The following is a 25,266-nucleotide window of genomic DNA, read 5'->3' as shown; positions in this document are numbered from 1 at the left end:
TTAACAAACAGATTACCGACCATTTTGAATCTCACCATACCTTCTCCGCTACTCAATCCGGTTTCAGAGCTGGTCATGGGTGCACCTCAGCCACGTTCAAGGTCCTAAACGATATCATAACCGCCATCGATAAGAGACTTTACTGTGCAGCCGTATTCATCGACCTGGCTAAGGCTTTCGACTCTGTCAATCACAACATTCTTATTGGCAGACTCAACAGCCTTGGTTTCTCAAATGATTGCCTCGCTTGGTTCACCAACTACTTCTCAGATAGAGCTCATAATGTCAAATCGGAGGGCCTGTTGTCCGGACCTCTTGCAGTCTCTATGGGGGTGCCACAGGGTTCAATTCTCGGGCCGACTCTCTTCTCTGTGTACATCAATGATGTCCCTCTCGCTGCAGGTGATTCTTTGATCCACCTCTACCCAGACGACACCATTCTGTATACCTCTGGCCCTTCTTTGGACACTGTGTTAACTAACCTCCAGATGAGCTTCAATGCCATACAACTCTCCTTCCATGGCCTCCAACTGCTCTTAAATGCAAGTAAAACTAAAACTAAATCAAATCAAATTTATTTACATAGCCCTTCGTACATCAGCTGATATCTCAAAGTGCTGTACAGAAACCCAGCCTAAAACCCCAAATAGCAAGCAATGCAGATGTAGAAGCACGGTGGCTAGGAAAAACTCCCTAGAAAGGCCAAAACCTAGGAAGAAACCTAGAGAGGAACCAGGCTATGAGGGGTGGCCAGTCCTCTTCTAGCTGTGCCGGGTGGAGATTATAACAGAACATGGCCAAGATGTTCACATGTTCATAAATGACCAGCATGGTCAAATAATAATAACCACAGTAGTTGGCAAGGGTGCAACAAGTCAGCACCTCAGGAGTAAATGTCAGTTGGCTTTTCATAGCCGATCATTAAGAGTATCTCTACCACTCCTGCTGTCTCTAGAGAGTTGAAAACAGCAGGTCTGGGACAGGTAGCACGTCCGGTGAACAGGTCAGGGTTCCATAGCCGCAGGCAGAACAGTTGAAACTGGAACAGCAGCACGGCCAGGTGGACTGGGGACAGCAAGGAGTTATCATGCAAGGTAGTCCTGAGGCATGGTCCTAGGGCTAAGGTCCTCCGAGAGAAAGAAAGAGAGAATTAGAGAGAGCATACTTAAATTCACACAGGACACCGGATAACATTTACATTTACATTTAAGTCATTTAGCAGACGCTCTTATCCAGAGCGACTTACAAATTGGATAAGACAGAAGAAGTACTCCAGATATAACAGACTGACCCTAGCCCCCCTGACACATAAACTACTGCAGCATAAATACTGGAGGGGTCAGGAGACACTGTGGCCCCGTCCGATGATACCTCCGGACAGGGCCAAACAGGAAGGAAATAACCCCACCCAATTTTCCAAAGCACAGCCCCCACACCACTAGAGGGATATCTTCAACCACCAACTTAACATCCTGAGACAAGGCCGAGTATAGCCCACAAAGATCTCCGCCACGGCACAACCCAAGGGAGGGCGCCAACCCAGACAGGAAGATCACGTCAGTGACTCAACCCACTCAAGTGACGCACGCCTCCTAGGGACGGCATGGAAGACCACCAGTAAGCCAGTGACTCAGCCCCTGTAATAGGGTTAGAGGCAGAGAATCCCAGTGGAGAGAGGGGAACCGGCCAGGCAGAGACAGCAAGGGCGGTTCGTTGCTCCAGAGCGTTTCTGTTCACCTTCACACTCCTGGGCCAGACTACACTCAATCCTATGACCTACTGAAGAGATGAGTCTTCAGTAAAGACTTAAAGGATGTATGTATGTAGGTATGTACGGCAGGACCAAATCAGAAAGATAGGTAGGGGCAAGCCCATGTAATGCTTAGTAGTTTAGCAGTAAAACCTTGAAATCAGCCCTTGCCAGTGTAGGGAGAGTAGCACTTGAGTAATATTATTTAAAAAATTGGTTCTAGTCAGGATTCTAGCAGCCGTATTTAGCACTAACTGAAGTTTATTTAGTGCTTTATCCGGGTAGCCGGAAAGTAGAGCATTGCCGTAGTCAACCTAGAAGTAACAAAAGCATGGATTAATTTTTCAGCATCATTTTTGGTATGTTCGTCAAAAGAGAGATCAGGCAGGCCTCCCGGGTGGTGCAGTGGTGCCACCAGAGACTCTGGGTTCAGCCCAGGCTCTGTCGAGCCGGCCGCGACCGTGAGGTACATGGGGTGCCACGCAATTGGCCTAGTGTCGTCTGGGTTAGGGAGGGTTTGGCTGGTAGGGATATCCGTGTCTCATCTCGCACTAGCGACTCCTGTTGCGGGCCGGGCGCAGTGCACGCTAACCAGGTCGCAAGGTGCATGGTGTTTCCTCCGACACATTGGTGCGGCTGGCTTCCGGGTTGGATGCGCGCTGTGTTAAGAAGCAGTGCAGCTTGGTTGGGTTGTGTTTCAGAGGACGCATGGCTTTCAACCTTCGTCTCTCCCGAGCTCGTACGGGAGTTGTAACTACTAAGATAGTAACTACTAACAATTGGATACCACGAAATTGGAGAGTAAAGGGGGTAAAAAAAGATATATATATATATATATAAAAAGAGATCAGGGTCCAGTGTAACGCCGAGGTCCTTCACAGTTTTATTTGAGACGACTGTACAACCATCAAGATTAATTGTCAGATTCAACAGAATATCTCTTTGTTTCTTGGGACCTAGAACAAGCATCTCTGTTTTGTCCGAGTTTAAAAGTAGAAAGTTTGCAGCCATCCACTTTCTTATGTCTGAAACACAGGCTTCGAGCGAGGGCAATTTTGGGACTTCACCATGTTTCATGTAAATGTACAGCTGTGTGTCATCAGCATAGCAGTGAAAGTTAACATTATGTTTATAAATGACATCCCCAAGAGGTAAAATATTTTGTAAAAACAACAGTGGTCCTAAAAACAGAACCTTGAGGAACACCGAAATGTACAGTTGATTTGTCAGAGGACAAACCATTCACAGAGACAAACTGTTATCTTTCCGACAGACAAGATCTAATCCAGGCCAGAACTTGTCCGTGTAGACCAATTTGGGTTTCCAATCTCTCCAAAAGAATGTGGTGATCGATGGTATCAAAAGCAGCACCAATGTCCACGAGGACAGATGCAGAGCCTCGGTCTGACGCAATTAAAAGGTCATTTACCACCTTCACAAGTGCAGTCTCAGTGCTATGATGGGGTCTAAAACCAGACTGAAGCATTTCGTATACATTGTTTGTCTTCAGGGAGGCAGTGAGTTGCTGTACAACAGCTTTTCTAACATTTTTGAGAGGAATGGAAGATTCAATATAGGCCGATTGTGTTTTATATTTTATGGGTCAAGGTTTGGCTTTTTCAAGAGAGGCTTTATTACTGCCACTTTTATTGGGTTTGGTACACATCCGGTGGATAGAGAGCCGTTTATTATGTTCAACATAGGAGGGCCAAGCACAGGAAGCGGCTCTTTGAGTAGTTTAGTTGGAATAGGGTCCAGTATGCAACTTGAAGGTTTAGAGGCCATGATTATTAAAACTAAATGCATGCTCTTCAACCGATCGCTGCCCGCACCAGCCCGCCCGTCCAGCAGCACTACTCTGGACGGTTCTGACTTAGAATATGTGGACAACTACAAATACCTAGGTGTCTGGTTAGACTGTAAACTCTGCTTCCTATTTCACAACACAGCATCCTTCACTCATGCTGCCAAACATACCCTCGTAATACTGACCATCCTACCGATCCTCCACTTCGGTGATGTAATTTACAAAATAGCCTCCAACACTCTACTCAACAAATTGGATGCAGTCTATCACAGTGCCATCCATTTCGTCACCAAAGCCCCATATACTACCCACCACTGCGACCTGTATGATCTCGTTGGCTGGCCCTCGCTTCATACTCGTCGCCAAACCCACTGGCTCCAGGTCATCTACAAGTCTCTGCTAGGTAAAGCCCCGCCTTATCTCAGCTCCCTGGTCACCATAGCAGCACCCACCCGTAGCGCATGCTCCAGCAGGTATATCTCACTGTTCACCCACAAAGCCAATTCTTCCTTTGGCCGCCTATCCTTCCAGTTCTCTGCTGCCAATGACTGGAACAAACTGCAAAAATCACTGAAGCTGGAGAACCATATCTCCCTCACTAGCTTTAAGCACCAGCTGTCACTGCACATAGCTCATCTGTAAATAGCCCATCCCATCTACCTCATCCCCATACTGTATTTATTTATTTATCTTGCTCCTTTGCACACCAGTATCTCAACTTGCACATTCATCTTCTGCACATCCTACCGTTCCAGTGTTTAATTGCTATATTTTAATTACTTTACCACCTTGGCCTATTTATTGCCTTTACCTCTCTTATCCTACCTCATTTGCACAAGCTGTTTAGATTTTTCTACTGTATTATTGATTGTATGTTTGTTTAATCCATGTGTAACTCTGTGTTGTTGTATGTGTCGAATTTCTTTGCTTTATCTTGGCCAGGTCGCAGTTGCAAATGAGAACTTGTTCTCAACTAGCCTACCTGGTTAAATAAAGGTGAAATAAAAACTGAATGAATTAAAAATAAAAGCTCACTGCCATTGGACTCTGTGGAGCAGTGGAAACACGTTCTCTGGAGTGAGGATTCAAGCTTCACCATCTGGCAGTTCGACGGACAAATTTGGGTTTGGCAGATGCCAGGAGAACACTACATAGTGCCAATTGTAAAGTTTGGTGAAGGCGGAATAATGGTCTGGGGATGTTTTTCATGGTTTGGGCTAGGCCCCTTAGTTCCAGTGAAGGGAAATCTTAACGCAACAGCATACAATGACATTCTAGATAATTATGTGATTCCCACTTTGTGGCAACAGTTTGGGGAAGGCCCTTTCCTGTTTAAGCATGATGATGCCCAGTGCACAAAGCGAGATCCATACATAAATTATTTGTTGAGATCAGTGTGGAAGAACCTTACTGGCCTGCACAGAGCCCTGACCTCAGACCCAACAAACACTTTTTGGAACACCAACTGAGAGCCAGGCCTAATCGCCAAACATCAGTGCCTGACCTCACTAATACTCTTGTGGTTGAAAGTTCCTGCATCAATGTTCCAACATCTAGTGGAAAGCCTTCCCAACTCCATATCTTGGAATGAGCTGTTTTCAACAAGCAGGTGTCCAGCAGGTGTCCACATACTTTTAGTCATGTAGTGTATCTCAATCTGTAGTACAGCACCCACACATCCCATACGACCAACCAAAAGCTCAAGGCTGTTGTCCGGTGTTATGATACTGATGATTTGGTGGGACTGATTGTTTGTACACCTAGGTAAAGACAGTTTCAGGTTGGATATTCAAGCTTCCTCAATAGCTTTCAAACCACTTGAGACACAGACTTTATTTAACTAGGCAAGTCAGTCAAGAACAAATTCTTATTTTCAATGACAGCCTAGGAACAGTGGGTTAACTGCCTTGTACAGGGGCAGAACGACAGATTTTGTACCTTGTCAGCTCGGGGATTTGATCTTGCAACCTTTCGGATAATAGTCCAACGCTCTAACCACTAGGCTACGCTGCTGCCCTGAAATAAGTGTCATGATGTTGGAAAAATTGCACAGGTCTTATTGCACAGGTCTTATTTTCATGATTTGGACGTTAATTCGCTATGCAAAGCCAATAAACATGTGGAAATGTGAGGAGCATTTTGTATTCCTAGTTGAGTTAGTTAGGGAGCGTAAAAACGTACAATTTCTTTTTACAATCGAATTTCAATAGCTCCTTGGTCATGTGACCTACTGACCTCAAACAAGGTTCAGAATGTACACACAGTGGGCCTACACATTGCACACCCTTTAGTTTGTCCCTTTTCATCTCACACGATTTTACATTAATTTTTCAAACGTTCAAATTTCAATAGCTCCTTCGTCATGTGACCTACTGGACTCAAACAAGGTTCAGAATGTCCAGTGACTACCCTTCTACATTGTACATCCTTTAGTTTGTCCCTTTTCATCTCAAATGATTTTACATGAATTTTCAATGTTTCTAATTTCAATAGCTCCTTGGTCATGTGACCTACTGACCTCAAACAGGGTTCAGAATGCCAACTCTCCTTACCTACATTGTTATAACAAGGCTGTTCCCCTTTGAGACCTGATGCGTATACGGGTACGGCCCGGCATGAGATTTACACCCTCTCCCCCGGATTTTCAAAGGCCAGGGAGAGCTCACCGGACGCTGCCGAAACCGCAACGCTTTCAGGGCTTGGGCCCCTCCCTTGGGCCAACTCGTTCCAGAGCACCCTTCCCTTTACAAGAAAAGAGAACTCTCCCCGGGCCTCCCCCCAGCTTCCCCCGGGATCTGTCGCGTTACCTCACAGGATGCCTCACGGCGACCGTCTCCACCAGTCCGTGGACATGCTGAAATTAGAAAGTTTGAAAAGTTCATGTAAAAACATGCGAGATGAAAATGGACAAACTAAAGAGTGTGCAATATAGAAGGGTAGTCGGTGGACATTCTGAACCTTGTTTGAGGTCAGGTGGTCACATGACCAAGGAGCCATTGAAATGAGAAACACTGAAAAATATAGAATTTTTTTGTAAAATTGCATGAGATGAAAATGGACAAACTAAAGGGTGTGCAATGTGTAGGCCCACTGAGTGTACATTCTGAACCTTGTTTGAAGTCAGTAGATCACATGACCAAAGGGCTATTGAAATTCAAAAATGTAAAAAAATTATTTTAAATTGTTGTAAATGTAAATCAACAAAAAAAAAGTGTGTGCAATGTGTGTTTATGCCAAGGGGTTAGCTAGAACCAATTTTGAAAGTTTAGGATTAATGGTTAAAGATATAATTTGAAGATTTCGATTTGTCACTATGTTGATGGTCCCTAACTGAGGTTGGTGGACGTATGGAAAACTACTGGCGAATATCCAACCTGAATCGGTCTTTACCTCGGTTGTTTGTACCTTGTAGAATATATGGAGCACAGTTCCATCTTGTTGTCGCGTCGGGGACAACATTTTTCCTAATCGGCTTTACCTCATTCTACTAACCTGCTATGTTAATTATTCTAACCTGCTACGTAAAGTCACTTCTGTCCGTAGCTTGGTTAGGCATGGCTAAAATGCTACAGTTGTCAACAAACCATCAGTTTCACCACACCCGTTCCAAAACGAATGCAACGCTAACCCGGTTCGCCCAGGCATTCATCGAATCCCCTCACTCTCTGACTGTTGTTGTGGTGCTCGTGGGCATGTATGTGTCATACGCTGTCTTTCAGATAAGCGTCACGGCAGCAACCCTGGACTCGTATAGCGTAGTAGTTCTATCGTTTTCGGATTTTGCCTTCAAAATAAAAATCCGCGGTAAAACACTACTGTATGTGTATGATAGGAAATCAACATGTTTTGCAGTTTAGCATAGTGTGTAATAAAAACATAATGTAAAAAAACGATGTATTGGAGTGTGTCTGTGTCTGTGTGTGTGTGTGTGTGTGGGGGGGGGGGGGGGGGGTTCAATAAAGAATTACTACTTTATATAAAATGCAGATTATTATAAAGTAGAGCACATTCAGGAATGGTTGGAGTTTAAGTAAATTAATGTCAGGAACATAATAACCTACTGGTATAAAATCTAGAATAAAAATGAAAATATTATTTTGATTGTATGATTCTTGCTTATTTACTTGTGCTATTGTTCAATTATGCAATATAGAAGTGTAATGTTTAAGAACTAAGTACCCAATTGTCATACTTGAGTAAAAGTAAAGATACCTTAGTAGAAAATTACTCAAGTAAAAGTGAATGTAACCCAGTAAAGTGCTGCTGATGTAAAAATGTAAAAGTATTTGGTTTTAATATACTTAAGTATCAAAAGTAAATGTACTTGCTAAAATATACCTAAGTATCAAAAGTAAATTAATTGTTGTTAAATCACTGTTGTTAAATCACTGTTAATTGTTGTTAAATTAATTGTTGAGAAAAACTAAATCTGAGAATTGCACAAAAAACGTTTTGTATTCTGATGAAATTAAATCACTGCAATTACTGAAAGAACTTGTGAGTGGAACATCGGCAAAAATAATGTTTTTTCCTGTACAGTGCTATATTTGTAAACGATCAGAGGCCGTCTGCGCTCTTATAAGGTCCTTACGACTGTAAAGTGTCTGTCCAGGTGCGTAGGAGTCAAAATAAGAATAATGGAAGAAAGAGACCTTGAATGCAAAATAAAGATGTTTATTAAAACATCATGGTGCCCAAATAATAGATCATAGTGCAAGAAAGTGTATAAATAAAAGGTGAAACCCCCCCAAAAAATCGGCCTCAGGCCATCATTAGTGTAAATTGTTAGCACACACCTGGTTTCTATTTCAATGATAATGGCATATGTCACATGATCCGACAAGAAAATACATTAGAAAGTCTATAAATCAGTACCTAGTACAATAGAATGCATGATCTAGATTATAAATGAAATATGCAAAATATACAAAAGCGGACAAGAGAAACATCATCAATTATTGCTTATACATATACCATGTGAAAATGTTCTCAGAATAAATAACACAACATTGTAAGAGTAGGGAGCTAGAGACACCACTAGGTGGGGGTATCGAACACCTGTTTTGTGTGTTATTTTGGCAGTAATTCCTGTCAAATATAATTTTGCAAACAATGTTTAAAAAATAATTGAGTTAATAAAGCTGCATACTAACATGGTCCCTGTTTTGCTTTCTTGAGTAAGGCAGCTCCAAAATGCAGGTGTGTCAGCCTAGCTCAGTGCTTTCTGTGGTGGTGGGGCAGCTCGCGGGAAATACAGAGCGAAGGGGTTGGTAATGTTCTCTAGTTGCGCCATGATAGGCTCAGTGTTCTGTAACTCATGGGGACACTACGTCACTGCAAAAATCTACAGGGAGAGCTAGAAAGTTGAAGCCCCTTGGGTGCTGCCATAAATTTACATTAGAAGTGCCCATCCAAGAAGGCTCAAGGTCATTGGCCACAGATAAAATGAAGTCAAATCTTATTATATCTACAGAAGCTTTGATTGGACTGATTATGTCAAAATCTTAGCTAGCAAGCTAGACAAGCAGTCATCTTCAAGAATCAAGTCGACAATCTACTGGAAAATCCTTTTCAATCCTTGTCATGTGAAGAGAAATTATAGATAAAACGTATCGGTGTTCATCGGCCATTGGACATAAACATTACACAAAAAGTTGGAAATCACAAATCAAACAATGAGTGGTTTGGAACTACAAGTGCTTGCAAAGCAATCACTAGCCTGCTACTCAGTGGAGAGGGTGTGTGGTCCAAGTCTGGGTTTAAGGGTCTCTTTTCCAAGGATAAACATTCACATGCAACACCATGGGCCAGACAAGGTTGAATACATTGGCCATGCTGTCAAACCAGCATGACTTCTGCTGTGTTCAAAACAACTGGAAACTCAGAACTTGTAAATCTCAGACTTCCGTGAGTTCAAGACACCTGGGAACTCTGAAAAAACTAGTTCCAACTGGGAAAATACGTTTTGAACAGTCATCCAACTCAGAATTCCAAGTCGGGAACTCGGGCCTCTTTCTAAAGCTCCGACCTGAAGATCACTGATGTCATGATTCGGCCTTGTTTTATTCAGAGTTCCCAGTTGTCTTGAAAGCATCATAAATCCAGAGAATGCTAGACTTTGATGACAAAAGTTGCCCACAAAAAGGACCGCCGTGCTACCTTCCCTTATGCCGTAGTTCATACATCTCAATTGTTAGTAGAAACCACGTTTGTTTAAGCAAGTCAGCTATATCACCTACATTTTTTTAAAGACAGTAAATGAGGCTGAATTAAATGTTTTGCTGACAGACAAGGCTCCACTGATAGCCAGGTGTAAGGGTTCACTCCATGGTGCTGAAAAGGAAGCTCTGCTGTTGGGACAGCTTTATGTAGGCCCTAACAGTTTGTGGGCATCGTTTGTCACCGTTATAGTGCAATTAATGTATTGTTTAGTGTTGTGTTGTGTAGTGTAGTGGCTTTGCTGGCATGCATCTAAAAAAGTAAAAAAAATTGCCCCACCAAGATTTACATGCTAAAATAGCCACTGCAAACAATACACTATAAAACAGTTCCTCACATGCAACTCTTCACCCAGTCTCTTCCATATCCTTCTGTGCTATACTGCAAATAAAATGTTCACATAGGGATGGTAATCTTGAATTAAGTCTTCTCCAGACAGAATGCAGGGGGATGTTTTATTTAAAAACTATCCACCCATCAGTCATGAATGAAAAATTGTTATTGAAGTGTTTTCTGTAACTGATATATTGCTTCTTATTTGTGTTTGATACCCAATCTAGAGGTGTCTCTAGAGCTCTACTTTTACAATCCTGTGTCATTTATTTTGATGAAATGTTCGCATGGTATACTGTATGTATATTCTGATCAGTGGAGGCTACTGAGGGGAGGACGGCTGAATTGGAGTCAATGGATTGGTATCAATCACGTTGGTTGATAACATTACATTGACTCCGTTCCAGCCATTACTATGAGCCGTCCTCCCCTCAGCAGCCTCTACTGATTTTGATGTATTTTCTTGCACGATCATGTGACATATGCAAGCTTCATTAAAATAGAAACCAGGTGTGTGTGCCAACAATTTGCACTGATGATGGCCTGAGGCTGAAACGTTTGTTTTGTTTTATATGCATTCAAACCTCAGTTTTGGACAGTGTGTGGGTCTCTATTACTTCCAGTGTTATATTCGTACCATATATTGTCCAGGCACCCCATTTTAAGCTGTTGTAGGGCAGTCCAGCCTCTGAATTGACTCTTTTTTTTAACTGTATGCAAGATTTTCCTCTGTGTTGTCTTAGGAATTCAGCATTTTCTGTGTTGATCTCTCCAACCCCCATTGTCTCACCTCTGAGAAGCAGAACATCCTGTTGGTCTGATATCTGATTGGAGATTAACTTTACAGTAATACTATTGGTCAACCATTTTTTAAATCCAAACAACTCAGATGCTTACAAAAGGTTCTTAGATTCATTGTTATTTATTTTTTGTTCTTTAACTTCTGTGGTGGGATACTTTCTTTCTCTCTCAATCTCTCTCTCCTCTTTGGTATTATTGTGTGTACAGTAGCTACGTTTGCAAGCCAGCCAGCCCGACCATAGAGAGAGCATTGCATTGTGGACTTTGTAGTCGACATAAACTGCAACAGACTTCCACAACGATTTTCACATAAAATACAATTGTATATGTCACATGCGCCGAATACAACAGGTGTAGACCTTACCGTAAAATGTGTACTTACAAACCCTTAACCAGCAATGCAGTTTTTGATTAGCTGTTCCACAATCCTATGGCTTGGGGGTAGATGCTGTTAAGAAGCCTTATGGACCTTGGCTTGGAGCTCCTGTACTGCTTGCTGTGTGGCAGCAGAGAGAACAGTCTATGACTAGAGTGGCTGGAGTCTTTGGCAATTTTTAGGGCCTTCCTCTGACACCGCCTGGTATATAGGTCCTGGATGGCAAGAAGCCAAATGCACTACCCTCTGTAGCGTCTTGCGGTCGGAGGCCGAGCAGTTGCCATATCAGGCGGTGATGTAACCAGTCAGGATGTTTTCGATGGTGCAGCTGTAGAACTTTTTGAGGATCTGAGGACCCATGCCAAATCTTTATCAGTCTCCTAAGGGGGAATAGGCATGCGACCTGCCACACTGCCAGGTCTCTGACCCCCACCCTATAGTCTGTCTCATCATTGTCGGTGATCAGGGCTATCACCCTTGTGTCTTCTGCAAACTTAATGATGGTGTTGGAGTCATGCTTGGCCACACAGTCATAAGTGAACAGGGAGCACAGGATGGGACTAAGCACGCACCCTTGAGGGGCCCCTGTGATGAGGATCAGCGTGGCAGATGTGTTGTTGCCTACCCTTACCACCTGGGGGAGGCCCGTCAGGAAGTCCAGGATCCAGTTTCAGAGGGAGGTGTTTAGTCCCAGGGTCCTTAGCTTAGTGATGAGCTTTGAGGACACTATGGTGTTGAATGCTGAGCTGTAGTCAATGAACAGTCTTCTCACGTAGGTGTTCCTTTTGTTGAGGTGGGAAAGGAAATTTTGGAGTGCAACAGAGATTTGTTGGGGCGGTATGCAAATTGGAATGGGTCTAGGGTTTCTGGGATGATGGTGTTGATGTGTGCCATGACCAGCCTTTCAAAGCACTTCATGGCTACAGACGTGAGTGATACAGGTTGGTAGTCATTTAGGCAGGTTACCTTGGTGTTCTTGGGCACAGGGACTATCAGCCTACTTTATTATTATGCCAATCAGAAACATTTAATCATAAACAATATTGTTCTCACATATTAGTATTAACACTGTAAATTATAGGAATGAGTGGTTTTTGGTGGATTTTTCCTTTAATAACACTTATTTTATTATTATGAGGAGACTTTTATTTTGAAACATTTCGAAATTCCGTGACACGGGGTCCATTTTTTTTGCTGACGTCTTTCACAGCGCGTGCAGAGCTAGCTAGTTTGCCACCACGACTACCAAAACCAGATTGCCGTGGAGAGAGACACAGATGGTCATGTCGGAGAGTTGGAGCAAAGATGCGGTACCGAACGGTGCAGCCCATAGCACTAGTACAGAGCCACACGTGGCTAGACCAAATATTGGCAACAGAGTGACTGTAGTGCTTGGGGCTCAATGGGGCGACGAGGGCAAAGGGAAGGTTGTGGACCTGCTCGCTCAGGACGCTGATATCGTTTGCAGATGCCAGGTAAATTATAATGTATGTATGCTTGCTAGCTAGCAAGCAAGCTAGCTGGAGGACATTCGAAACATGTGGTTGCGGTTACAAATAACGTGTAGCTAACTACCTAGCCTCTGATCATGACTCTCAGTTCCATACACAAAGTCAAATGTCTAAGGGGTCTTCTGTAGGGGGGAGTATTTTTAAGTCAGAGCCGTGATGCTCGACGAAGGTACACATTTTGGAACCAAATTAGGACTATCTTTCATATCGGCGACAAATCATTTAAAAAAAAAAAAAGGTTAAATTGATACACCTTTTTATAGGGTTCCTACACGGCCATATGTCCAGGTCACAGCACTTGTTTACGGAAGACAGTGGGCTAATGTTACAGTACCTTTAGTAATTAGCTTAGTATCTGCGTCCCCGAACCCCTGTAACTGTTACTGCTGTATAAACGGTACAGACGCCACAAATGTTTTGTCACTAAAAACTATTGTCGTCTTGCAACTTTTAGACGATGAAAACGGTGTGAAGTGTTTTATTTGACACTGTAAATATTTTGACCTGATGTTAGAGGGATTTGTTTCTATAACCGTACCGCAATTGCGAATCGATTCACGTTTAACGTTAGATGTAGTATTTCCAGAGCCAATTTGCCCTTTAAACCGAACATGTGAGGTTCTTGGAGTAAGGAGTAACTCATTTTGTCCAATATTGGTCTACTTGTATATTATCTATCTCTAAGCTAACAAGTTAGCCACCGTTGTGTACTGGCTGTACTAAAAGGAGAACTAGCCCCGACGTAGCCAGAATATTAAGTTAACTAAATAATTAAAGCTGGATTTGTTGTAATTAGTAAACTAACTTTGGTAAAAATGTTGTAGTTATCTATGTATGGAAGATGTGGGTCCTGGTCAGACTTGTACTTGTTAACTAGCGCATTCATTTGCAGTCGGTTACTAGCTATCTAACTAAGCCAGAAACCTAGCTAACGTTAGCTACTTGAGCAACCAAATAAATTGTCAATGATGAACGTCGAGGACTGCATTGCTAATGTCACCTTGAATTATATCGCATCTATAGCTAGCCAGAGCAAGCTACATTCATATTGCACGACTTAACACCAGATAAGATGGCCTAGTTTTGTATTTTCATTTTAGTTCAGTCTTGCGTTGCAAGGTGATTCAGACTAATACTGTTGCACATAGTGTCTTCTGAAAGTATTCTGACACCTTGACTTTTCCAACATTTTGTTAAGTTAGACTTATTATAAAATTGATTTTATTATTTGTTTTCCCCTAATCAGTCTAGACACTGCCCCATAATGACAAAGCAAAAACACAAACATTTTTTTGCATATTTTGCATATGTATTCTGACCCTTTGCTATGAGACACTAAATTGAGCTCAGGTGCATTCTGTTTCCATTGATATTTCTTAAGATGTTTCAACAACTTGATTGGAGGCCACCTGTGGTAAATAAAATTAATTGGACATTATTTGGAAAGGCGCACACCTGTCTATATAAGGTCCCGCAGTTGACAGTGCATGTCAGACCAAAAACCAAGCCACGAGGTCCAAGGAATTGTCCTTAGAGCTCTTGAGACATAATTGTTGAGGCACAGATCTGGGGAATGGTACCAAAACATTTCTGCAGCATTGAAGGTCCCCAAGAACACAGTGCCCTCCATCATTCTAAAATGGAAGAAGTTGGCACCACAAAGACTCTTCCGAGAGCTGGCCGCCCAGCCAAACTGAGCAATCGGGGGAGAAGGGCCTTGATCAGGTGACCAAGAACCCGATGGTCACTGACAGAGCTCTAGAGTTCCTCTGTGGAGATGCGAGAACCTTCCAGAAGTACAACCATATCTACAGCACTCCACCAAGCAGACCTTTATGGTTGTGGCCAGAAGGAAGCCACTCCTCAGTAAAAGGCACATGACAGCCTGCTTAGAGGTTGAATAAAGGGTCTGAATACTTATGCAAATGTGATATTCTAAAAACCTGAAGCATACACATTTTCCAGCCTCTACTGTGAGCTCCACGATGACACAAAAGACTAGGTCCTCAGGATCATTTTTATATTGGACTGAAGCTCAGTTCTGGTGACCTTTTTAAAGGGCATTCAACTCCAAAATGAATGAAAAATAAAGTTATGCTGACACCATCTAAAAAGTCATTTCCACTTCCAGAAATGAGCCCAGAAATTATTTTTACACATACCACTTAATTATAAGTTCACCATGCAAAAATGAAGGATATTACTCAATTACAGTTAATATAAGGAAATCAGTCAATTGAAATAAATTCATTAGGCCCTAATCTGTGTGAAGTTGCTAGATTTTGGCGGGAACTGGAACATGCTGTCGTACACGTTAATCCAGAGCATCCCAAACATGCTCAATGGATGATATGTCTGGTGAGTATGCAGGCCATAGAAGAACTGGGACATTTTCATCTTCCAGGAATTGTGTACAATTGTGTCTGTAACATGAGGTGCTGGCAGTGGATAAATTGCACACGATTGGGCCTCGGGAGCGCGTCATGGTATCTCTGTGCATTCGAATTGCCATCGATTTTTAATGCAATTATTTGATTCCGTTAACCTAAAAGAGACATTAATTTTGCTCCCAAACAGCTCTTCGTTCAGTAAGGCTTAGAAATGGAAAACCAGGAGCACCGTCAATGTAAATTAAAGCCTACTATTGTCAGAAAGTGAAATTGGTTAAACAACTATTACCTGACTGAATTATTAGATGGCCTGCAACAAAAGAAAAACGCACAAAAAAATGTGCGCAGACCAGTCTCTGTCCTCGCTATATTGTTCCTGCGCTGAGGAATACCATCTTCAGAGAGTGTTTATAATTTTTCTTCAGATAATCAATGTCCGGAGCTCAAAAATCAATACATTGGAGTGTCAGCAGCATGCATGTGAGTTCAGTGCAAACAGCTTAACCTGTCTGGTACAAGTGACGCTAGCGTCCCACCTCGCCAACAGCCAGTGAAATTGCAGGGCGCCAAATTCAAAACAACAGAAATCTCATAATTAACATTCCTCAAACATACAAGTACTGTACACCATTTTAAATATAAACTTATTGTTAATCCAGCCACAGTGACTGATTTCAAAAAGGCTTTACTGTGAAAGCACACCTTCCGATTATGTTAGGTCAGCGCCAAGCAACAGAAAACCATACAGAAATTGCGTTAAAATTAATCACCAACCTTTGATCTTCATCTGATGGCACTCCCAGTTCTCCATGTTAGACAAATGTTAGTTTTGTTCCATAAAGTTCATATTTATGTCCAAATACCTCCTTTTTGTTCGAGTTTTAGCCTTGTGCATTTTGGATTACTGGACCAGTCAAAGTAATAAAAAAAAACATCCATTACAGTTTGAAGAAACATGTCAAACGATGTATTTAATCCATCTTTAGGGTGTTTTTATCAGAAATCTTCAATAATATTCCAACCGGACAATTCCTTTGTTTAGAAATTAAAAGGAACGGCGCTCGCACTCATGATTAAACTCCAGGCTTTCTGCCAGACCCCTGATTCAAAAGCTCTTATTCGCTCCCCCTTCACAGTAGAAGCCTGAAACAACGTTCTAAAGACTTGGCATCTAGTGGAAGCCTTAAGAAGTGCAATTTAACCCAATAGACACAGTATATTGGATTGGCAATCACTTGAAAAACTACAAACCTCAGATTTCCCACTTCCCGGTTGGATTTTTCTCAGGTTTTCACCTGCCATATGAGTTCTGTTATACTCACAGACATCATTCAAACATGTTTAGAAACTTCAGTGTTTTCTATCCAAATCTACGAATACTATGCAAATCCTAGCTAGCAGGCAGTTAACTCTGGGCACGCTTTTCATCTGGACGTGAAAATACTGTCCCCTACACCAGTGAGGTGTAGTTCCAACAGAGAGAAATAAAAAATAATTGGGAATATATTTCATAGAACAGACATGCTTCTGTATTAGGCTATGTCATCTCCAAACCAGACCCCCCCAAACCAGATCAGTGGATCTACACTGATCTCAAAAACATCCTCTCCAGAATCCATATGATGGAAATCCGTCGCTGTGACCGTGAACTTTAAACCCTGATTTATGCGCCCCTTCCGTCACTATGAATTGATAACAGGTTGGCATAGCAATAATTCTCCACTCCAGCTGGTACACTGCCAAGGCTATAGGCATGTAAAAATAAACCAATTAAAGGTAGACTTGGCGAGATGACGTTGCATGCACGAAGTTAACACAATTTTGGGTCAATTTCCGCAACAACTAAGCGTTGAAGCATGGAGGCTCAAACTGCTTCTCGAATAGAACTCCTTGATCTCGCTTGTCGTCATGACATCGCCTACATCAGCTAGTTAAGCTCATGCGCTGAAATTAGTGATGCACTGATATGACATTTCTGGCCGATACCGATATCCATTTTTTTCCCTTGCCAAATAAACCGATACCGATTTTATTTTACATTTTAGTGGACTTTTAAGCATTCTAGTACAGTTAAATAGTTACAACACACACAGCAGTCTAAGGCACTGCATCTCAGTGCAAGAGGAGTCACTACAGTCCTTGGTTCAAATCCAGGCTGTATCACATCTGGCAGTGATAGGGCGGCGCACAATTGGCCCAGCGTCGTCCGGGCCGTCATTGTAAATAAGAATTTGTATTTAACTGACTTGCCTAGTTAAATAAAGGTGACACACACACCACACTGACCCAAAAGTTAGTTTGTTGGCATTTACGTATGTCCCCATTACCAGTAAAGCATAATCTCAACCTATTTCCTTCACTTGCTTGTGCTGTTTTGTTGTTCATTTGTTCAGTCGTTTCATTCTCAACCAGGATGTCTATGGAATGCATTTTGTCTTCGCGTGCCAAAAAAAGAGATGTCAAATAACACTTTTTGACATTTCAAATCAACTTGTTGACTAATCAGGACCTGAATATGACTGCACGTCAAATAATACTTTAACGCGTTCATGTTTTTTTTACGTAGGTATTACACTATCACTCGTATTTCATGTGTCACAACAATTCATCGTTACGTATGCTATGATGCTGGTAAAGATGTCTCGTACCTACAGTGCTGGTCATAAATTGGATGCAAACAATGTAGGTGTTTCCCGAAAACATAGCAAAACCACATCTTTTTCAGTAGCTATAGTTACCTGGCTAACTATATAGCTAGGTGTCATCTAAAATAACCCTAATTTATAAGACCGTTCTTGTTGGTGGTTGGACCCATCTATGTGAAGCTAGCCACAATAAGGATTAGCCACAATCGTGGATTTTGTGGAAAGCCTTTAAAAAAAGTATGGCATAATTCTACTATTTGTATTAATTTGCATCACTGTCAATGACATTTTTATTTTGAAGGCAAACTGTCAACTCCACTTGTGCCCTGTCCTTATTGTGGCTAGCTTCACAACACACAACCCGTTCCGGTTGAGCTCACTAGCCATAGGAAGCTAGCTGGCTGCTTATAACGTTAGCTTTGGGCGACACGGTTAAGTAGCTGGCTATTTATTTTCATGAACTGAAGTTCAATTTCAGTAGGCGAACAACAAGTGGCAACTTAGCAAATACTTCCTCACAAGGATTCCTAAATCATTGCTAAGAAAAATGAAAATGAATGCAGTTTCTACTGGTCATTGTTTTCAGGCTGCTTGTATTGGTGCTAGCTAGGTACCAAGTTAAAGCTCACTACCCCAGAAGTTGCGGTCGAAACAAATGATGCTTTATTACCAACGCGGTATTGTAAACACATTGTTCGTGGCTGGTGTTTGCAGATTTTTTTGACAGTGCTACTCTATCCTTTTTGACACGCAAAGACCCAAACGGTGTTCCATAGTATGTATGTCGTGAAGCTAATAGCGGTGACGCAATTGAAGTGTAACTCCGGTAGGGCAACATCTTAAAAATAGCGCTTTTGGTAGAGTTTACGGGTGCTCGACCAGTCTGCAAAAGCCAACATCACCCACGATAGAGAACGGTTGATTGTCAAGTGCCATGAATTCCATTATCTTGGTTTAATGGATTTCACCTTTGAGTTGTCTCGCTGAAATGTTCTTACTCTTTCAAATGACTGCTACAGTGGACTGCTCCATCCACACAGCAGACATTGTGGGCTGTGTTGCACTGTGTAGCGCAAAATTTTACGTGGTGTCGTTACGTCCAGTACCTACGTTATATAGGTATGCACGATAGCTTTGACACTGGTTTTTAACATCTGCGTTCAACTAGACATCGGGCCGATACCACTGTTGGCATTTTTAGCTAATATCGTCCGATTCTGATATGTTCACATATTTATCGTGCATCCCTTGCTGAAACACATCATTGGGTCTGCTGTTTGAGTCCTGGAGTTACCATGTTGTAGATACTGTGTGAGAGAAGTTTTGCATTGCGCTCATCTCAATATCTGCAATGCTTTTCGCTGATTATCATTTAACGGAATGCTATGTTACACAATGGCATGTGTGTAAGAGTGAGAATATAGTGTTCCTCTTTTTATTAAAAACAAAAGAAGCTGTGGCAGAGATCTGAAGTTTTTCTTACTTGCAACACAAGGTTGAAAGGACAACAAAGAGCACATTTCCATGTCTTACTAATTAAGTATCAGTTCTGATACTCTATTCTGCTGCTCTCCAGTGGCTGCCCAAGTGACCATGAGTGAATTGTTGTCTTTGGGGATCACACCAAAGTGATTGTGATATTTATGATCACCATCAAGTTGTATGATGGCCAGAGGAGGTGAAACAGAGTTCCTGATTTAAAAAGCTCAAAATGGAGTATAAAATCAGATGCTTTTTGTGTAAAAAATAAAATCCAGGACTTGGGAATGCATTCCAACTCTATTAAATGCAACATGTTGCTAGGCTATCATGGGGATTAATTTCTTATTCAACTACCAGAGTTCTGAGAATTAATGCTGTCAAAGTCATTCTCTGTAAAGCAATGATGAGACAAGGAAGGCAGGAATTTGGATTGCTGCGTTTTACCTGACACCTCTTTCAGCCTTTGGCTTGATTCTGGACATGTCTTTCACAAAGACAGACATTTCTCATGAGCTTTCCATCCATTTGGCGACATATTTTCATGCCAATATTCTAAAATTGACATAAAAACAATATGTACATTTTCTGTGCATTTTCCCACCAGAGATGTTTCCATCAAATTGACTTGTTGTGGACAAAAGGATGTGTGATGACACAGTGCACATATAAGAAACTTTTATGGTTGAGTTTCTATCACATTTTCAACTCTGTCAGAAACAAATGTTGTTTTGTATAGCGACTGTCTGCTCTGGTCTTGGCACTAGCGCTCTAGCCAACAACTAGCAGATACAGTGCGGCTAGGCTACCTACATTGTTATGGAGAAGTTATTTGGAAAGTTTACTGACGTGCTGTTTCCATCAGGCCTGTCGTGACACGTTTTTTTATTTTTTTTATCTGTCATGTACTTTACACTCATAAAAAGGTTGGATCGAAACCTAGTTATAGAGAGCAATTTGGGTTTGTTCCCTGGTCCACAGATATCTCCAAGGTGTGAGAACGAGCCTGTCCTTAGAGCGAGCCTGTCCTTAGAGCAGGGTTCTTACATGCTGACCAAACCGTACATGCGCGTGTTGATTTTGTTATCTTAGTTTGGGGATGTGTCGAAAAGCAATAAACGTTTATGGCAATTTAGCTAGCTATAAACATTGGGCTGTTACCTGAAATGCACAAGGTCCTCGAATCTGACTTTTAATCCACGGATAAAACGGTAAACCAAATTCATTTCTCATCTCTAATCCTTCCTCAGGCTTCTTTTTTACTTATTTGGGCTTTATATTGTGGCTGGCAACCAACTTTACGGTGCAGTACTACAACTGGGTCAGTTCATCTTTCAATCACCCACGTGGGTATATGTTCCTCAACACCAATGAGATGGCACGTGGGTATATGCTCTTAAAACCAAAGAGGAGATGGGAGAGGCCAGACCTGCAGCGTGTTGAGCGTCACAAATAGAACCTATTTCTATTTTAGCTCCTGGCCATGCAGATGCTCGTGAGCAGTGTGGGTGCAATGATTGAATAAAATGTATGTGTCAATTTATTTTGCAACCCTCGCGCACACAACCGGTGTGGTCAGCATGTTAGTCCTGCCACCTGCTGTCTTAGTGTCCTGTTTCAGGCCATCCATTGCCTGTGGAGGTAAAACAAGTTATCAGGGTTATCCAAGGAATGTTTGTGTGGCTGTATTATTCTTGAAAGAACCTTTACTCTCATTTTACTACCTCGACCTCAGTTATTGTACCCTTTTTCCATTTATTGAGCCTTTTGGTCTGTCAGGAAACGCCCCACTGGCTAGTAATAGGTAACAGATCTCTTTACATAGCTAGGCCTAATGCTTTACATGGGGCCACTGTTTGGCACATCGTTGCTATGGAGATTTCTAGTTCTGGGTTTATGTTCTTTTTGAGTTCTCTAATCTAGTAATTGCAGGTTGTTCAGAACACCTCTAGTGATCTCAATTATTTAAATGTTTATGTTGGAGGATCATGTCCAAGCTATTGGCATAACCCAAAAACACTGACAAATCAGAGAAACAAGAGGGTATTAGAAAGATTCATTATGCCATGTGTATATAGTGCATTCAGATAGTGTTCAGACCCCTTGACTTTTTCTACGTTTTGTTAGGTTACAGTCTTATTGTAAAATGAGGGGGGGGGGACATTTTAATCCAATCTACACACACTACCCCATAGTGACAATGCAAAAACAGGATTTTATAAGGTTTGTCAATGTAATAAAAATAACGACAAATACAAACGGAAATATAATTTACGTAATTGTTCAGACCCTTTGCTATGAGATTTGAAATTGAGCTCTGGTGCATCCTGTTTCCATTGATCATCCTTAAGATGTTTCTACGACTTGATTGGAGCACCTGTGGTAAATTACATTTATTGGACATGATTTGGAAAGGCTCACACCTGTCTATATAAGGTCCCACAGTTGACAGTGCATGTCAGAGTAAAAACCAAGCCATGTGGTTGAAGGAATTGTCCGTAGAGCTCCAAGACAGAATTGTGGAGTCCTATATCTGGGGAAGGGTACTAAAACATTTCGGCAGTATTGAAGGTCCCCAAGAACACATTTGCCTCCATTGTTCTTAAATTGATGACGTTTGAAACCAACAAGACTCTTCCTAGAGCTGGCCACCTGGCCAAACTGAGCATTCGGGGGAGAAAGGCCTTGCTCAGGGAAGTGACCAAGAACCCGATGGTCACTCTGACAGCGCTCTATAATTCCTCTGTGGAGATGGTTGTCCTTCTGGAAGGTTCTCCCATCTCTACAGCACTCACCCAATCAGGCCTTTATGGTAGAGTGGCCAGGACGAAATCACTACTCAGTAAAAGGCACATGACAGCCCACTTGGAGTTTTCCAAAAGGCACCTAAAGAATAGAAGATTCTCTGGTCTGATGAATCCGAGATGGAACTCTTTAGCTTGAATGCCAAGTGTCCGTAGAGCTCCAAGACAGAATTGTGGAGTCCTATATCTGGTGAAGGGTACTAAAACATTTCGGCAGTATTGAAGGTCCCCAAGAACACATTTGCCTCCATTGTTCTTAAATTGATGACGTTTGAAACCAACAAGACTCTTCCTAGAGCTGGCCACCTGGCCAAACTGAGCATTCGGGGGAGAAGGGCCTTGATCAGATGACCAAGAACCCGATGGTCACTCTGACAGAGCTCTAGAGTTCCTCTGTGGAGTTCCTCTGTGGAGGCCTTGCTCAGAGAAGTGACCAAGAACCCGATGGTCACTCTGACAGCGCTCTATAATTCCTCTGTGGAGATGGTTGTCCTTCAGGAAGGTTCTCCCATCTCTACAGCACTCCCTCAATCAGGCCTTTATGGTAGAGTGGCCAGGACGAAATCACTACTCAGTAAAAGGCACATGACAGCCCACTTGGAGTTTTCCAAAAGGCACCTAAAGAATAGAAGATTCTCTGGTCTGATGAATCAGAGATGGAACTCTTTAGCTTGAATGCCAAGTGTCACATCTGGAGGGAACCTGACACCATGCCGTGGGCATGTTTGTCAGCGGCAGGGACTGGGAGACTAGTCAGGATCAAGGGTAAGATGAATGGAGCAATGTACAGCGAGCCTTGAAGAAAACATGTTCCAGAGCACTCAGGACCTCAGACTGCGGCGTTGTTTACCTTTCAACAGGACAATGACCCTAAGCACACAGCCAAGACAATGCAGGTGTGGCTTTGGGACAAGTCTCAATGTCCTTGAGTGACCCAGCCATAGCCCAGACTTGAACCTGATCAAACATCTCTGGAGAGACCTGAAAATAGCTGTGCAACGATGCTCCCCATCCAACCTGACAGAGCTTGAGGCTCTGCAGAGAAGAATGGGAGAAACTCCCCAAATACCTGTGTGCCTAGCTTGTAGTGTCATACCCAAGAAGACTTGAGGCTTTAATCACTGCCAAAGGTGCTTCAACAATGTACTGAACCTAGTCTGAATACTTATGTAAATGTGATATTTCATTTTTTTATATGTATAAATATGCAAAGATTTCTTAGCCTGTTATGTGGTATTGTGTGTAGATTGAGTGGGGGAAATGTAGAATAAGGCTGTAACGTAACAATGTGGAAAAAGTCTAGGGGGTCTGAATACTTTCAGAATGTGCTGTAAGTCAATGTGGCTGCATTACTCACCAGGCTCAGAACTGTAGATGGTCAAATTAATACAGTTTTCTAATTATATCAGTTCATAGGTAATTATGCTCTCACAGGCATGCTATTTATGAAAACACTAAATTGATGGTATTCTGACTATTTCAACTGAGGTGCTAAAGTGGCAAGCCATGGACTAATCCTACCACCTGCAAATCCTGCCACACAGAGGCTGCTCTTCCCTGTGCCCCCCTCACCCCTTCAGACCCAATGGGATTAATCGCACCAGCCAATTTTAGGTGGAGAACATTGGACGTCGTCCAAGGGAGACTAGCAGTCCTGTGACAGTCACGGGAGGCGAACGGATACATATCACATTAGAGAATGTTCCAGGTTATTGTTGGGAATTATGACTTGGTTCATCTCAGCAAGTGTCTCTTTGAGTGAACTATTGCCGCATATAAAAAAAAAATGCCTTTATGGAAATGGCTGCCAAGTGGGTAAAGCAAGCCTTAAGTGACAAATGGGAAGTATGCAGCAGTGGGAGATGAGGCCATATCTCAAACTGATAAAAGGGTAGAAGCCATGGTATAGGCAGAATTTAAATCTATCCACATTCTCAGATTTGCAGGTCAGGTTTTTTGGTCCGCCTATGTTCACGTGTTGAAACCTCACACGAACCAGGTGGGTCCCATTCATTGAAAGCAGCCGAGCGGCAGTAACGATACACGTCTGGTGCAGCCTCCTGTTGCAGGTCAGGCAGCTGGGGGCACGTCATAAAAGCAACAAAAAAGGAGAGACATCTACACACACCCCTTCACTCGTCCAAGCACTGCCATGGCCAGGAATAGCCCAGGGTACACTTTCCCGATAGCGATGGAACATAAGCTTACAAGTATTTTAACGATGCGTTCTTCCTATAATGGCAAAAAATGTTACATGCGTTTTCCAAAACACCACCTCAAAAGAGCGTTCACTAAGTGCGTCGTTGGAGCATGTGTATTATCAAAAGTCAGTTCTGCTCTCAGATCCATTCAAATCTTACCATTACATTAGAATTATTCCACAGTACTGATGACAGATCAGCTCCTAGAAAGATGACCACTTTATATGGCTGCAAATATTGAGGTGGCTTATTCTATAGCTAATTTCTGGAAGGCTAACCCAGAAGTAAAATATTGCGTAGTTCGGTCAGCTGCTTGATTAACTTCTGAGTTCATAAGTGTTACAAATTTAGAGTTCCGACAAAAACTAAGTATCCACCCTCACAAAAGGAAACAGGAAACTCAGCCAAATAACTTAACATGTTGGTGCTCATGGGTCCTTTTACATGGAAATTAACATGATTCTATGTTTAATGAAGATCTTCTGTGAATAAAGGTACGCATGCAGGCCAATTTCTTTATTTTTTTAACAACACACTTAGCTGTTTCTAGTGGTCTGCTTGAGTGGTCTGAGGCAGTTGGTAAATAACGAGCGTTTTCAAGTGCAACTTTATTGCTGATGGTTTTGGGAAACAGCTCGGAGATGTAACTATGCTCCTGCGAAGGTTCTAGCGATGAACTTAGCCTTAAAATACCACAACTGGGCCCAGGCCTGCTCGTTGCTGGGTGAAGGCATGGGGCAAAACCAGACTGATGTATCACACGCAACCCCTCCCAGACCAGCACAAGGAGACTCCTCCAGTTGTAGAGTTCATGCCGAAGGCACTGGATGTTCTTTCTCTGGGTACAAGCAATTTTATCTCATGTCATCTTAGATTTAAAAATGGTTTAATGTTATTTTGTAAGCACTCCTGGTTAGACTCGGATGGACTTTTGTGTGGTAAACTAATAT

General features: G+C 42.2%; 1 protein-coding gene across 1 annotated transcript in view; it reads left to right on the top strand.

Annotated features, from left to right (window-relative positions):
- The first annotated feature begins 12,503 nt into the window (after positions 1-12,503).
- The window catches only part of adss2 (adenylosuccinate synthase 2), a 30,158-nt gene continuing 17,395 nt past the window's right edge, over positions 12,504-25,266 (top strand). Inside the window, exon 1 of the mRNA XM_064950295.1 lies at positions 12,504-12,761. Within this exon, the coding sequence (XP_064806367.1) occupies positions 12,564-12,761 (198 nt within the window). The 5' untranslated portion in view covers positions 12,504-12,563. The remainder of the gene's footprint in view (positions 12,762-25,266) is intronic.

Source organism: Oncorhynchus masou, chromosome 31, assembly GCF_036934945.1.
Source record: "Oncorhynchus masou masou isolate Uvic2021 chromosome 31, UVic_Omas_1.1, whole genome shotgun sequence".
Classification (NCBI taxonomy): Eukaryota; Metazoa; Chordata; class Actinopteri; order Salmoniformes; family Salmonidae; genus Oncorhynchus; species Oncorhynchus masou.
Note: the sequence above shows the minus strand (reverse complement) of the source record. Positions and strands in the feature narration are given on the sequence as shown.